Source organism: Fusarium coffeatum (assembly GCF_003316985.1).
Source record: "Fusarium coffeatum strain FIESC_28 chromosome Unknown BRIP53273_contig_77, whole genome shotgun sequence".
Lineage (NCBI taxonomy): Eukaryota > Fungi > Ascomycota > Sordariomycetes > Hypocreales > Nectriaceae > Fusarium > Fusarium coffeatum.
Window position 1 is genome coordinate 79,652 of NW_022157873.1, and position 15,129 is coordinate 94,780.

General features: G+C 49.8%; 4 protein-coding genes across 4 annotated transcripts; 2 read left to right on the forward strand and 2 right to left on the reverse strand.

Annotated features, from left to right (window-relative positions):
* Nucleotides 1-727: 727 nt before the first annotated feature.
* FIESC28_03642 (uncharacterized protein) lies at nucleotides 728-2,981 on the forward strand (the record flags this gene model as incomplete). The annotated part of the gene is made up of 3 exons (XM_031157791.1): nucleotides 728-953; nucleotides 1,029-2,761; nucleotides 2,811-2,981. 3 exons carry the CDS (start codon nucleotides 728-730, stop codon nucleotides 2,979-2,981), a joined length of 2,130 nt encoding a protein of 709 aa, XP_031018051.1.
* Nucleotides 2,982-3,757: 776 nt separating this feature from the next.
* FIESC28_03643 (uncharacterized protein) lies at nucleotides 3,758-7,372 on the reverse strand (the record flags this gene model as incomplete). Its single annotated transcript, XM_031157792.1, has 1 exon — nucleotides 3,758-7,372. One exon carries the CDS (start codon nucleotides 7,370-7,372, stop codon nucleotides 3,758-3,760), a length of 3,615 nt encoding a protein of 1,204 aa, XP_031018052.1.
* A 1,097-nt stretch (nucleotides 7,373-8,469) lies between these two features.
* Nucleotides 8,470-11,431, reverse strand: FIESC28_03644 (uncharacterized protein; the record flags this gene model as incomplete). Its single annotated transcript, XM_031157793.1, has 3 exons — nucleotides 8,470-8,944; nucleotides 8,997-11,315; nucleotides 11,382-11,431. The coding sequence occupies 3 exons, from the start codon at nucleotides 11,429-11,431 to the stop codon at nucleotides 8,470-8,472; spliced, it is 2,844 nt and encodes a 947-aa protein (XP_031018053.1).
* Nucleotides 11,432-11,744: 313 nt separating this feature from the next.
* FIESC28_03645 (uncharacterized protein) lies at nucleotides 11,745-12,636 on the forward strand (the record flags this gene model as incomplete). The annotated part of the gene is made up of 2 exons (XM_031157794.1): nucleotides 11,745-12,004; nucleotides 12,108-12,636. 2 exons carry the CDS (start codon nucleotides 11,745-11,747, stop codon nucleotides 12,634-12,636), a joined length of 789 nt encoding a protein of 262 aa, XP_031018054.1.
* Nucleotides 12,637-15,129: the final 2,493 nt, after the last annotated feature.

A 15,129-nucleotide genomic window follows, 5' to 3' on the forward strand; every position in this document is an offset into this window, starting at 1 on the left:
GACGATGGGGATAGGTATGGTTGGTACTGTATGAAAAGACAAGAGTCGAGGCTGAAGGTGAGAGGCGAGTCTTAGGACGGGGCTTCGCTTCTTTGATTAAGACGAGACGGGATGGATGGGATGGGAGGTCACTAAGTGACTGCCTTGGTTCCTTGGTTGTGACTGGTTCAAACGGCACGAGGCACACGTCAGGGTCAGGCAGGGCCTATTTTTTTTGGTGAGGGACACCCACTGTGCCACTGTAGTCGACGGGAAGACGGGGTCTGGAGAGGTGCGTTTCACTGGACACTTGCGCAATCTAGTGGAGGTAGCGGTACTGGTCGTAGCACTAGCCTTCAACCAAATTTCAGGTACCCCTACTCTCGCACGAGCCTCTTCCAATCAAACATGTGACGTGCATCCCGCGGGCGCCACAGTGGTCCCCTCAAGGGCCCCATCGTTCCGTCATTACGATTTCCCAATGTGGCTGTGCTATAGCTTCCAGGTTCGCTGGCCTCATCAAGTTATTCGCTAACTAAACCATCTCATCTCAGCCCATCCCTCACGTCGAGTCCCTTTTTTTTCTTAAGTTTACTGTACTGTCTTTCTCAGCCGTCAAGGGCAGATAACTCGCCAAGTTGGCCACTAAGTCCCGGGCTTTACTATCCCTTTGCTTTCTTATTCTCTTTTCTAATCTTCCACCCCGAGCTTCAGCTATCATAAGCTCCGTTACAGCATATCCGATACAATGGCGCACCTAAACACTCCCAAAATGCCTTATCGTGACATCAATGTCAAGATCGCCAACGATTCTTATACATTTACTTCTCCATCCTCGCCTGATGCGCCTGCTCTTGTAATCGATCGTCCAACTGGTGATGTCCGTCTGGCTGATGGCAGCGCCGCATCCGCCAAGAGAACGACTCGTGTTTCTAGTATTGCTGGTATTCTGGGAATTATCCAGCTTCGTCTTGGTTCGTCTCTGCTGCGACACACCTTGAGATGATCTCTCAGGTACCGGTTTATGCTCTATAACTAACCATACAAAGACAAGTATGTCATCTTTATCACAAAGGCCACACCCGTTGGCCGCCTCAAAGGCCACATGGTATACAAGGTTGCCGCCACCGAGATTATGCCCATGCGCGAGCGCTTGATCCACGACCCCGATGAGGATATCTTCATACAGCTTCTCAAGAACTTCCTTGCTTCAGGGCCCATGTACTTTTCGTACTCGATTGATCTTACCAACTCCTTCCAACGCCAAGCCCAAGCCGACACTTCCAAGCCCTTGTGGATGCAAACCGACGACCGGTTCTTCTTCAACAAATACCTCCAGAGCGATCTCATCGATTTCCGTACTCGAGGCGCCCGATCGCAGCCTGGCGCACAACCTGGTGTCGACCCCTATATCCTGCCATGTATCTTCGGCATGTTCGAGATCAAGCCCACCACCTTTAAGGGCAACCCCCTGACTATGATTCTTATCACCCGTCGATCGCGCCACCGCGGAGGTACCAGATACTTCACTCGTGGTGTGGATGAAGAAGGACATGTCGCCAACTACAATGAAACAGAGCAGATCATCATCCTCAATGACAGCAACAGTGGACTGGGTGGTTATGCAGGCAGCTCTGATATGCAGAGCGGAAAATTTGGCGCTGGCGCCGGTCAGGAGATGCAGATCTTCTCCTATGTCCAAACCCGCGGCAGTGTTCCTACCTTCTGGGCTGAAATCAACAGCTTGCGATATGTCCCTAAGCTTCAGATCCGAGGCATTGATACGGCTTTGACTGCCGCACAGAAGCACTTTGATGAACAGATCCGCCTGTATGGTGACAACTACCTGATCAACCTGGTTAATCAAAAGGGGCGAGAGGCTCGTGTCAAGGAGTCGTATGAGAAGATGGTCGAGAAACTCGTTTCCGCACCCAGGGAACGACAAGAAGCAGACCTACTCACCGAGGAGAAGTTTACCACCATCCAGCCTGAAGGAAAGCGTCAGGAGTTCGACCGCCTGCACTACGTATACTTCGACTACCACAGTGAGACCAAGGGCATGAAGATGCACAAGGCCTACGCTCTGATTGAGAAGTTGGCCGATGCTCTCGAGAAGCAGGGCTATTTCCGTGCCGTTGATACCCCCTCTAGCGTTGAAGGCAAGCTTGATGCCCGCAGCTATCAGACCAGCGTTATGCGTACCAACTGTATGGATTGTCTTGATCGAACCAATGTTGTCCAGAGCATGTTCGCACGATACAAGCTTGACCGTATCTTTGAAGATGTTGGTTTCATGCCCCGCGGCTCTTCATTCCGTGACGAGGATGCTGCTTTTGAGGACATGTTCCGCAACCTCTGGGCTGACAATGCCGATGTTGTTTCCAACTCTTACTCTGGCACTGGCGCCATGAAGACAGATGTTACCCGTACAGGAAACAGAACCAAGGTCGGAGCTCTCCAGGATGCTCGAATTGGTGTCACACGTTACTTCCGTAACAACTTCCTCGATGGACCTCGACAGGACTCCTTCGATCTCTTCCTCGGAGCCTACCGTCCTGGCTCGACCAACATTGGCACTACTCTGGTCTTTACCGACCGTCGTCCGATCTTGATCCAGTCTATTCCTTACATTCTGGCCTTCAGTGTCTTTATCATTCTTGTTGGCCTCTTTACCCGCCGCGCACCTGATACGAGTGCCCTGCCCCTTCGTATCTTCCTTTTCTTCTGGATGGCCATTGCTGCCTGGTCCTTTTATTTTGTTTGGAACCACGGCATGCTTTACGTAAGTGATATACTGCACAACATTTCAAGACTGATTCTAACCTCAACAGGTCAACTGGCCCCGTCTCAACCCCCGACCATTTGCCGTCGAGGGCTACAACGAGCACTTCGCAAAGGCGCGCAAGGACTCTGTTATTGGAACATACGTGGCCAAGCATGAGAGAGGTCTCAGCACGGCTAGATACCTCAATGCTGAAGAGGGCAAGAAGAGGATTGAATAAATTAAAAACGGACGTGCGAATCTGAACTGCAATGCGGATGCTTTGCTTTTATGGGGTGGCTGCGTAGCTTTGAGCTTTGTTTTACTCGAAGACTATTAGAACTTGTTTATTCCTTTTAAATCGGCTGGACGGAATTGGGATTCTTAATTCATTTTATTTATCATGTTTGCATAAATCTTCGCTCATTGCGCCGGTTCGCTTTGATCTTTCCTTTACGCAAACAATCTTATCTATAAGGGAACGCAATGGCTCACATATATCCTTTTATCTTCTAATTGTATCTGAAAAGTTGTTCTGGATGATGCTTGTCTTGACGGTTCACTCAGGTGTGGTCTAGATTTCGCACTTTAGTCTTGTATTGAGTATAGGCGCAAATAGACACATGTCGTGTCATATAGGAGAGCCGCGATAGCAAGGCTACTCTCCCTAATTATTAAAACTAACGTACAGATATGGTGACAGGAGCATGAGTTAAACAAATGAAATAATACAAGAGGTATCGCTCAGATAAGCCATATGCTCCGAAGCTAGATGCTATTACCATAACACAAGGCGCCGCGCCATGCTGCTTCCCCATAGATATAAGAAAGGGGTATCAAAACTGGATAATGATATGTATCCGTGTAGAAAGAAATAAGAATGTGTGTAAGAATGGTAAGGATAAGGATAAGAAGGAATGATGGGAACCCTTTAACAACACCTAACCCATGAAGCAAACTCCTGTGATCTCCGGTCACTTGCAAACCATGTCATAGTGTAGAGGATTGTCTTGGAGCTCACAGCCATAGGAGCCATCTGAAGCCTTGCCAAACGCCTTTCCCGAGGCCCAGGAAGAGTCTGAAAATGGTGACGACGAACCAGACGTACCACATGAAGCCAACAAGGGTCCACTCAACGAAGGACCACATGCCACGACGGACCCATCTGAATCGTCTACGTCTGTTGCGCATCATCTTTTCGGTCAAGTCAGTGACATGCTTGACCTTGAGGAGCTGACCCAATGCCAAGTCTCTTCCAGTCTCATCGGCTTGGTCTGATGCCTCGCGTGTCATGCCTGACAGCTCATCTGCGATTCGTGAACGAACACACCAGATACGCTCTTCGAGCCTTGGTTTTGTTTGTCCTGTAAACTTGTCTGCCGATGTCTGCCATTGCTCCATTGAGTGCTGGATAGCTACACCAAGAGTCTCACTGGCCAGACGGAAATGATCGGAGCAGGGAATTGCATCATCTGATGGTAGAGACTTCTTGGGAGTCAACTTGGCTATGTCAACCCATGGTACGCCTACCATATTTGACTGTGGAGAGTTGCCTAGTTCTCGAAGGCTATCGTTGGAGAGAGGCTTCTTCAACTCATGTGAACGACGAGAGATTTCCATGGCTTTGATGCCAGAGGTAAGAACAAGTGTGCGTAGTCGAGCGACTTCACGTCTTGAAAGCCGTATTTCTTGAGAGATGGGCTGGTTGGCGATGGACCATTTCCTTGCTCTGAAATTATCGGGTTCATCGGACCGAACTATTGGTATCGCCTCATCTGAAGCCTTCTCTGTGCCTCGAAGGCCATCTTTGGCACTCTCTTGGCATGACTCCGCTTCTGACATTGCGGGCTCAAATGCGGATACCTTCTCGGCTTCTTGTTTGAGAGGACTGGATATACTCGAGATATCGAGTGGGGGAGGTCTGTTCATATGGGCACGAGATGGCGAGGACTGTCTCTTCCTGACGTCGGTCGTTGACTGACCATGCGTCTCTGCCATAGGCTGAAACTGCGGCATTGCGTCCAAGAAATGTTTTGCACCATGCTGTGGTTCGGGCTTGTTACGCTTCGAATTCACCCGGGACAGATTGAGTGAAATTCTTGATGATCGTCCCTTGGGTTGATCATTGTCAGATTCATCTGATGATAGGATGTCGCTGGGTGTTTCCATGGGGGTATCTTTCTTCCATAGAATGTCCCCGATTTTCGAGACGCTACCTCGGATCACTGTATCGATACGAGGACCTTTGAACATACCCCGCAGACCAACTTGATCATCTCTGACACTGCTGACGCTGCGTTGATGTCTATGGGCTTCAAAGGTCTGTCGCGAATTAGAAGGATGTCGTTCAAGCGGCTTCGCTTCCATTGGGGGAAGAGGTTCCGGTGTAGAAGGTCTTCTGCTGGAATCCTCTGTTTCCACAATTTGTTCTTCGGGCTCATCGCGGATCTTGTCCTTGAAAATTTGCTTGACCTTTGTGAACGGGTTTCTAGACGGAGATGATGAGCGGGAAGAAGGAGCTGAGAGGTTCAAACCAGTAGGAGGTGCCGATAGGCTGACCCGTGGAGCGAGTTCAGGCGACGGTTGAGGAGAATCGAAGCCTTCCTTGCGGTTTCTTCCATGCAGGGATCCCCCACCGGTATGTCTTCCCAGCTTTGATAGGGGCGGAATATCCAAAGAAACTCTGTTGAGCGTAGGTCGAGGCTCTGAATCTTTATGGTCAGGGGTGCCATTAGAGAGCTTCGCTTGTGAATTGCGTTCAGGCGAAGTCAAGCTCTCAACTTCGTTATACTCAGCCTCGGTCTCTGGGACGTGAGAAAGTCTCTGTTGTTGTCTCATGTCTCGAGCGACCATCTCCAGCATTTGCTTCTCTAACAATTCGGTCTCGTGGCTGGAGATTGTGCCTCGGCGTGCTCTTCCATCATTTGGCGCATCATCCTCACTGCCAGAATCATCTGAAGACGACCCCCTTCTTCTGAAACGGCGATGATGTATGGAACCGCTGGCTCGGTGGAGTTTTTGTCTGGCCCGATCTCTATGACCCGGTTCCGACCCCTCTGTGTCGGTTTTCGTGAGTTTGTAATCGTATGGGTCTGCATTGCCATTTGTCTCCTCCATCTTCTTAGTTGTGAAAGGTGAAACTCCGCTTCCAACAAGTTCAAGATCCTCTGACTGCTTCGACATTGGCCTGCTCATGACTTCCTCCGTTTGTGGGTATATCTTATTCAAGTTTCTGTCCTCAATCAACTGTTTGTGGTGATCTTGTTCAAGCCAATAAGCATCTGCAACTAGATCGCATGGCTCAAAGAACCAGTCCACTCGTGGACGTCGGGCTCGAGGGGCGGCCGAATCTGCAGCCAGCTGGGAATCAACCTCCTCCGCCGCAGGAAATGGTGGTATCACTGAACCGTCACTGGAAGGTAGCTCCCTGACTCTCTCTTCTGCTTCGCTGACCCATTCTTTGACCGATTCGACGTCAGAAAATCCTTGCTTGTCGCCATCAATAGCCATTCGTTCACGGGCTCTTACTTTCCGGTTGCGGATATACTGCAAAGGGTTGTATTCTCGACCGAGAGGTACCATAAGCTCCCTGTTTCCGAAAGCTCTCATCTTCTCCTCCGTAGGCGAGCCGGCAGGACTTGAAGCTGAATTTCTATCATAGCCGGTCTTGAGAGGAGGAAGGACTTGTAGCAGGCGTCTATACTGTGCCATCAGTTCCAAGTGCTCCCTGGCTTTCTGCGCCCTTGCCAAGGTTGAAGTCGAAAAGTGATAACGGTAAGAGACGTCGGCAGCAGGTTCGAAAGGAGGAGGGCGCAGAGGACTACTGGACCTTACACCTGGCAATCGCGGTGTAAGAGACTGGTTCTGAATTGGTGAAACTCCTCTGGTAGCCTTCCTTTGTTGTTGAAGATGAGCTCTGAGGTTACTGCCAGCCTGAGAGTCTTGGACAGGCCCCAAACGAGGAGGGTTTCCACGGCTGATGTTGCGCCGCGACGCAATGCGTCGTGACTCGCTCAAGTTCAACGCCATATTAACAATTTGGGTTGAGTCCACGTCAAGCGCAGTGCCTGGGTGCGACGTGTGCGCCCGTCGGCCTCGCTTTTGACCATCATTCCTCTTTGATATATGAAGGTCCTCCTGGGATGTATCTGGCGACACGACGCGAGCTCGAGGACCACTACCGGAGCCAATACCGGAGCTTATACCGAGGCCAAATTCCCGTTGACTGCTGGATGAATGTGATTCAACATCTTTCCCCTTATGACGAGATTTACTTCGGTGTCCGCGTCGCTGTTTATTAGAGTCGTCATCGGCAATTACAGGCTCCTGAAGCAAGAAAGCACCGCTCGGTTGGGTCTTATGCGGTCGCTTTGAACGGGCTCGTTTCGGTCGGCCAGCTTGGAGGCCACTGGTAGCAGCTGCAGCACCACGAGATTTGTGATGGAATCGTGGAAGGGATTCGTCATCGGAAAAGGCGAGGGGTCGTTCGGGAGGAACATGGAGGAGGCCGTTGATGCTATGATCGCCCCTTTCCGCGACATCATAACTAAATCTCCCTGGAGGCTCGGGGGTGCCCAGACCATCCCGTCTGCCATATGCACTCAACGAGGAGGCAGCACGAGAGTCGGCCATAGCGCGATGGTTACTGCATATAAAAGAATGACCTGTACGCTCGCGATGATGATGGGAGCGGGGAGTTGTCGTCAGAGTTGATGGAAAAAGCAGCTTAGCATTGTTTTTCGTGATTTCAAGGGTCCTTGTCGATCAAAATCGCAAGATCCTAGTCAAAAGTGTTGTCCTTGGTGACGATGGTTTTCGGGGGGGCTAATTACGGTGATTATGACGGCGTAAATAAGGTTGAGATCGGAGTGGATGCCCGGCGAGGGAATCCGCCTCAGGAGGACATGGCTTTCTCTAGAGAAGGTACACGAAGACACGTCGCAGCGATAGATGAATGCGTTGGTTGAACAAGCGACAAGACTTTTGTTAATACTTTTTAATGCTGCATATGCGGACCGTTGATGGGAAAGAATTGGATCCAATGAGTTGTTATGGATAATCCTTGGACAATGGAGATTGAGATTGGACGGTACAGTAAAGGCGCCTGTAGAGCTAAGGGTCCTAGAACGTCACGGGAATGGATGAGACGCTACAAGACCGCTGACCTACAGGGCGTTTTGGCTCTGCGCCTTTCCCACCTATCCTAGACACAAGCGTGGCGGGGAGTGACGCACGCATGTCTCGAAGTGGCAGCTCATCATTGATTGAATACAAGCTTTCAAGGGGTAACCTACACTTTATTCCAAGTACCGGTTTGTCTCAGGTCCATAACTACCGATAAGTGATAATCACATGAAAGAAATTTGACTTAACCAGAAGCCAACTTTAGCCACGGCAGAGGAAGGTCTAAGTCAGCACGCGGGAACTGGCTGAACACAGATCAATGGCGGGGAGTGTCAGGGGCATCCCCGATTTCAGAAATAGAGTCATACGCTTGGAATTTGACTCAACTGATAGAGTTTGGGGCGGGTTAATTTTAGTTGAGTAGTTTTATTTAAACATTTCTTGCAGTGGTTGTTTTGTCTAATGATACAGATCTCTTTCCAAGCCCGTAGCTGGGTTAGGAGGACCTTGGTAGCTTGCATGAAACATGGTATTGTACATGATCGAGAGAAAGAGGGGTATATCATCAAGATCGCCGTCATTCTCTTCCTGTTTCCTCTTTTCTCTCACGCCGCGGCTGGCAAAGTACCGACAACCTCCTCACATCTGCCACACAGCGCGTCTTCGACAGGCGCCACATATTTCCAGCATCGAGAGCACTTCTCCTGCTTTGGTGGAAGCACATGCACCTTGATCTTGGCATCTTGAATCTCAAACTCCTTCTGGTAGGCCCATTCAGGCTTCTCAGGAAGAGGTTGGTTCAATTGTACCGACGACACCACAAAGATATCATGCAGTTCATCTTCATAGCGTCCAAGAACAGCTGCCGCTTTGCCGTCTTCGACCTCAAGGATGACTGAACTCTGGAGAGAGCTGCCAAGCACCTTGGCTGTCCGTGCCTCTTCTAGTGTTGCCTTTACAGCGCTGTGAACCTCTGTGATGGTGGATTGATCCCTGCGCACCACATCTTGAGGAAGCGTCAAACGCAGAGGGTCAATAAGGGGAGCGTTGTATAGCTGACGAGCGGGGTTTTCCAAAGACCTAATTGTTATTAGCGCATGTAATCATGTTTGAGCATCAATTGGCAACTTACGTGTCTTCGGCCATCCATGTTGGCCGATGCGACCATGCTTCTTCGACAAGCATAGGGGTAATCGGTGCCAACATGCGCAGGAGTCCGATGAAGATGGGTTCAAGAACACCACCTCCATCACCACAGTACAGCCGGTCCTTCAGACCCTCCAAGTAGAATGCTGAGAGGTCGGCTGCGACCCAGCGGTTAATCATACTAACCGCTCTGTAAAACTCGAAGTCGTTGTATGATTCCATCACCTGGGACATGGTATCCGAGAGCTGTACAAGTGCAATCTGGTCCAACTTTGTCAAAGGAGTCTGGCGGGCTTCTTGATTCAGTGACCCAAGAAGCATCTTGATAATCGTTCGGTACTTAATCAGTGAAGTTTGAACAGGCTGAAGAATGGTTTGTCCGATGAGCACATCCGTTGTGAAGTCAGCACTTGCTGCCCACAAGCGAACAGCATCTGGGCCAAGACCAGCAGACTGTTGTTGACCTTTCTTAGTCTTGACAGGTCCCAAAAGGCTACCATCCATAACCTGGCTAGGAACGATCATGTTGCCCAGTGACTTTGACATTTTCTTGCCTTGGCCATCTAGGGTAAAGCCGTGCGTGACCAAAGTCTTGAAAGGGGCAGAGATCTTGTTGGTAGTCTCCTTTGACTTTTGTGTTGCGACATAAGTTAACAAGCTGGATTGGAACCAACCACGATGCTGGTCAGATCCTTCAAGGTAAACATCGGCTGGCCCCTCAGTCTCCGTCCAAGAGCTGCCGCTGTCGAACCAAACATCCATAGTATCAGTACCTCGGCGGTACTTGCCCTCGAGGTTGGAAGGAATCCAAGCAGGGTCATCTGGGCTATCGGAGAACCAAGCAGATGAAGTACGCTCCTGCATAACTGAGATGATATGCTCGATGGTCTCTACTGTCATCACAGCATTGCCGCTCTCATCGTACAGCGCTGGGATGGGAACACCCCATGAGCGTTGGCGCGATATACACCACTCGCTGCGACCCTTGACAAAGCTCTCGAGACGAACACGACCACCTTCCGGCACAAAGCGGACGTCCTTCAAAGCCGCAAGAGCATCCTCCTTGATGCTTCCGACATCAGCAAACCATTGGGCCGTAGCACGAGTCACAACAGGCCGCTTCGTTCGCCAGTCATAAGGGTATTTGTGGCGCAGCTTATGGGTTCCAAGCACATCGTCATTTACCAAGTCCAGGACAGATTGGCTCCCGCCATCCAAGATGGAGGGTGCGGATGTGAGCTTCTCAGGATCATCGGGGTAGGCCTCTTTGGTGAAGAAACCGCCGTCATCGATAGGAGCGAATGCCTCAATGCCAAGTTTGGAGCAAGCTTCATAATCATCCTGTCCATGTCCTGGGGCAATGTGAACAAGACCAGTACCAGAGTCAGCAGTGACAAAATCGGCCTCAATAATGGGTTGAGATGGGGCAGATTTGCCTCGTAGTCGGTTCTGGTACTCGAGACCCTTCAAGCTGGAACCATGAATGGAGTCAGTCACGACTTGGAGGTCTGGGAGCATATCCCTCATAGCCTCCACTCGATCTGACGCAACAAGGTAACCATCCGAGCCAACTTGGATCAAGGAGTAGTAGATGTCGTTGTGGATGGCAATAGCGCGGTTGGCTGGGAGAGTCCAGGGCGTTGTTGTCCAAATAGCTGCATATAGCTTGCCGTTAAAATTGGCCAGTTCAGGTATCGAGGACAAGTCGGAAACAATTGGGAACCTGATATATGCAGCTTTCGAGACATGGTCGTCTCGGTATTCCAACTCTGCCTCAGCGAGCGCTGTCCTCGATGAAGCTGACCAGTAGACCGGCTTGTGCTTACGGTAAATCAAACCTCGACGTACCAGATTCTGAAAGACACGCAGTTGCCTGATCTCAAAATCTCGGTCCATCGTTGTCCATCTCTTTTCCCAATCAGACATGACAGCAAGTGCCTGGAATCCCTTCATCTGATCCTTGACTGTCTTGGAAGCTAACTTCCGCGCTGTATCCCGGATCTGTACAGGAGTCAAGCCCTTAGTAGCGCTTGTTCCCAATGCCTTCATCTCGATTGGAAGTCCATGACAGTCCCAGCCTGGTCGGTATGTCACTTTCCGGCCTTGCTGCACCTTTACACGCACAGTCATATCTTTGAGCACCTTGTTCAGGGCGTGGCCAACATGAAGGTTGCCGTTGGCATACGGAGGACCATCATGAAGTGTGAATGGCTTTTCTTCCGGGCGATTCTCCCCTTGCCATTCATACAGGTCATCGGTACATTGTCGAAGATACTCTGGTGCGAGCTTGGGGTTCGGTCGAGCACTGCGAAATCGGCTAAATTAGCTCTCCATTTTCGAATTTCGGAGGCTCTATAGAAGGTGAACGTACGGGAAACTCGACCGAGGTAGTCTCAGGGTCGACTTCCAAGATTTGAGCATGATCGCTCGAGGACCATGTCGCACTTGATCGGCTGATTTCGAGAGTTGAGGTCGGCACGGCTGAGCAATGGAGATTTTTGACGCTACCTCGAAGCGTTCAATTGGCGATGCGCCCGCTCGGACCAGCTGCAAGGCTGAGCCCAAGCTCGTCACAGCACTTCATTACAGTGGAAGCTTGAATTTTAGCGTATCCGCGTCGCGACTTACAGTGGACGATCGCCTATTACATCACCGAATTGAAGCCTAGTTCAACCACTTCAAGGTCTCATTCACGCTTCCCTCGACAACCTCATCTTGAGTGAACGCCAACGAAATGGCTCCAGTGCGTCGGTATCTCAGAATATCCAAATATTCGGTCCTTGAGTGCCGAATTTATCTCGACAATCCCGCTCTAGCTCAATCATGGCTTCTCAACCCTCGGAATCCAATATTGCCCAAGGTTATTGAGAGCATCCGTCCTTTAGTCCTACCAAAGCTTCGTGAAGAGAAAGAGAGAATGATGAAGAAGAAGAGCAAAAAGAAGAGTATCAAGGATGTGATCGTCTCCGGTAAGCCCATCCTTTATGCTGGACGGTTTGTTCAACGGCTTATCTTGCTTAGATGAATTCGAGGTCTCGATATTCTTGACAGAAACAAGCACAAGACATTCTCTTATTTACAGGACCAAACATTTCAGGGACAAGCTGCCACCGAAGCTTGAGTCTAACTCATCTAAGCTTATCGGAGAAACGGACAGCGTTCCTGTAGATGTTGACGATGAATTTCGCGCCCCAGTTCTACAAGAGGATGATGAGGATGAGGTGAGATTGTCAGATATTCCAGTCGCCGAAACAACGACAAGACGCAGCAAGCGCCAGAGAGGAACAGCAGACCCGGATCAAGATGATTCTGAGGCTTTTGAAGATGATGAAACAGCCTCGGCCATTGAAATCGACTCAGACACGGAGGCGCCCCCGCACAAGAGACCCCGGGCCAAGGAGGACGACGGTCTCAACACAAACGATGACAAGAAGAAACTTGCAATGGATGTATCATATGAGGGATTTGCAATCTATGGCCTGGTACTGTGCCTCGTGGTCAAGAAGAGAGCGAGCGCTGCAGCCAGCAACAGCGGTGGGGTTGCAAAAGGCCGGCCAGAAGGTCAAGCCATGATGGAAAATTGGATATCGTCAACTCAAGTGCCGGTTGGAGAGGATATCCCATAACCGATCACGATTACACTTTCTTCGGGGTGTCGAAAACTCCGCGCATGCAAGCAGAGTGTCTCAGAAGCATATCAACCAACATGACGTCCTAGAATGGCGTGACCATGCATGCAATCACAATGGCAGGTCGACGAGAGCTGACCCGAATACTGGGGTTGACGGACGGGAACTGCGGATACGGCCGCCAGATCCCTGAAAGGTGTTCGGACTGGCTGCGGGCGCCAGAAGTAGACGGACTCCTGTCATGGTCAGTCTTGCAATTTGCCAATCGCAGACCGTGGCCGAAAATCATCGCAACGGTCAGATTAGTTCGATTGGGCACATTTCGATCTGCTGCTTAGCCTCAATCGATGCTTTTGACGAGGGGATAGTATCATGGCTACGGCCCACCTTGACCATGTCGCTCAGACATGACCGTCAATTGTCGGCCTTGATATCTCTTGGCATCCATCGGGGCATGGGTCGAGGATAAACTCGGCACGGCGAGAAAGATCTGGAGTCGAAAAACACCAAACCCCTGCTGCAAGCTCCATTGTGATGCTGGCTTAGGTGCTATTCTCCTACATGGCTGGGTCGTAAATTGGACCACAGTAGCGCGAGTATGGGCAATATCAGAGCTTGGCTAAGCGCATGTCTCAGTGATATGACAAGCGAATATCTCTACAAGCCTGGTGTCCGGAGAAGTTACTCCCAGTTTCGTGTATATGCCGCAATTGCTTTCGGTTCTGTGTTTGCGTATCACCAGACATACCCTGGCCTTGTCCGGTGGCATAATGGGTCTTGTTGAGTGCCATTGAGGCTTTTTTTATTGTATCCTAGTCTTGCTACAAAGCCTCGGCAGAAATATCAATGACATTGAAGAGTTTGTCTAAGCGAGGGTTCTGTTGTGAGGGTTGAAAGCGGGTGTTGAAGAGGCCCTGCATCGATGATCCCTAGTCCAATATTTCGTGAGAGACCGGATACTCGGAGGTCAATTCACTGCCGACAAAAGCATATTCATTGTAACCCTACAGTCGATCACATATCAACTGTTCAAGCTAGGCAATTATGAACGCAGTTCATAACGTTAAGACAGGTTGAACCCTGAAAAGGCAGCCATTATTAATTGTACATGTCTCAGACCATACGGTGAGGCTGGCTTGGAAATTGAATTGATATTTGACACCCAACAACCATGTCAGCCACAGTGACTAAGAGGCAAAGTAGGCTGTGAGCTTAAATCTATTGACATAATAACCAGTAATGTCTAATTTAGGACTCGAGCTTTTAATTATAGGGTAGTAACCGTAGACACGGAAAGTTTCGTCCGTTGGTTTCAGTAATTCGTTGATTATACGAACGAGATACTAGTAGTACTACTGTGCTCAGCTAATAGCGGAGGGCACATATTACATACACCATTACGAGGCCATGTAGATCATGAAACTACAAGAAAAGGAGCTGAGGTTACCAAGAGATGATTTATGACAGAATCATCCAAGGCTGAGCCGATATAACAGCTGTTTTGGCGTGGTACAAGTAGTGCGGATACGGATACGTTACCTTGAGCGCTGTGATGTAAGTCCTTGGGAGTCATACAGAACAAACCCCCGTGGACTTGAGCAAGACACGGGAAGTTCGGAGTTTGTGGTCACAAGATACATACCCAAAGCATCATCACGATGTATGATTGTCATTGTCCCCTGGTGCCTGGTACCTTGTGCCTTGTGCCTGAGATGGAGGGGGCGTTTTTGGTGAAGCTGAGCAGCCGCTGGCAACAAAGTTGCGGTATGAACCGGCACCAACAGCATAAATCTTGCCGGTTGTCTTTGTTGAATGTCTCAAAGATATGACTGTATCGAAACATCCCGAAGACGGTGTCTCAGACAATTGATATCGAAATGGGTGTGGATGACATGCCTAGTACAGTAGCAGCTAAACTATCACTACCGCTAATCAACTAACATCGAGTAACCCCGCATCCGTGCGATGACAAACTCAAGCAAGGATCACGGAAAGCTTCGTGGAGTTAAGTTGCAGCAGTTTGATAGAGTTGAGTTAGGTAGAGTGAGTGAGGGGATCGATGAAACCTGCGTTGTAAACTCGGTGAGCTAGGTTCATGTAGCCAGCCGTGGTACAAGTGGTGGTTGTACCTTGTTGTCTGAAGGGACAATGAGAAGTTGGTGACATGGATATTACACTTGTTTGTTAATTCCTTGCAAGATGCATCCTTGCTTTGCATGCCTCTACCTACAGATGTTTGTTCTTTGTTTTACACGCCACCTCCTTCGTTGCCCTGCTCTGCCCTGCCTTACCCTACCTTGCCTTGCCATACCCTGTCTGCTCTGCCTTGCATATGACTCTTTGACACTGCCCACCGGTATAACGGCATGATGTGTGATATGTACGCAATTCTTCATCAGCATCAGCAGTAAGATTCCGGTTATCAATACGTGGGCATCTTCTTACCGTATCAAACCCCTCTTTTTGGCTTTGGCCCGGCCTATTACCTCT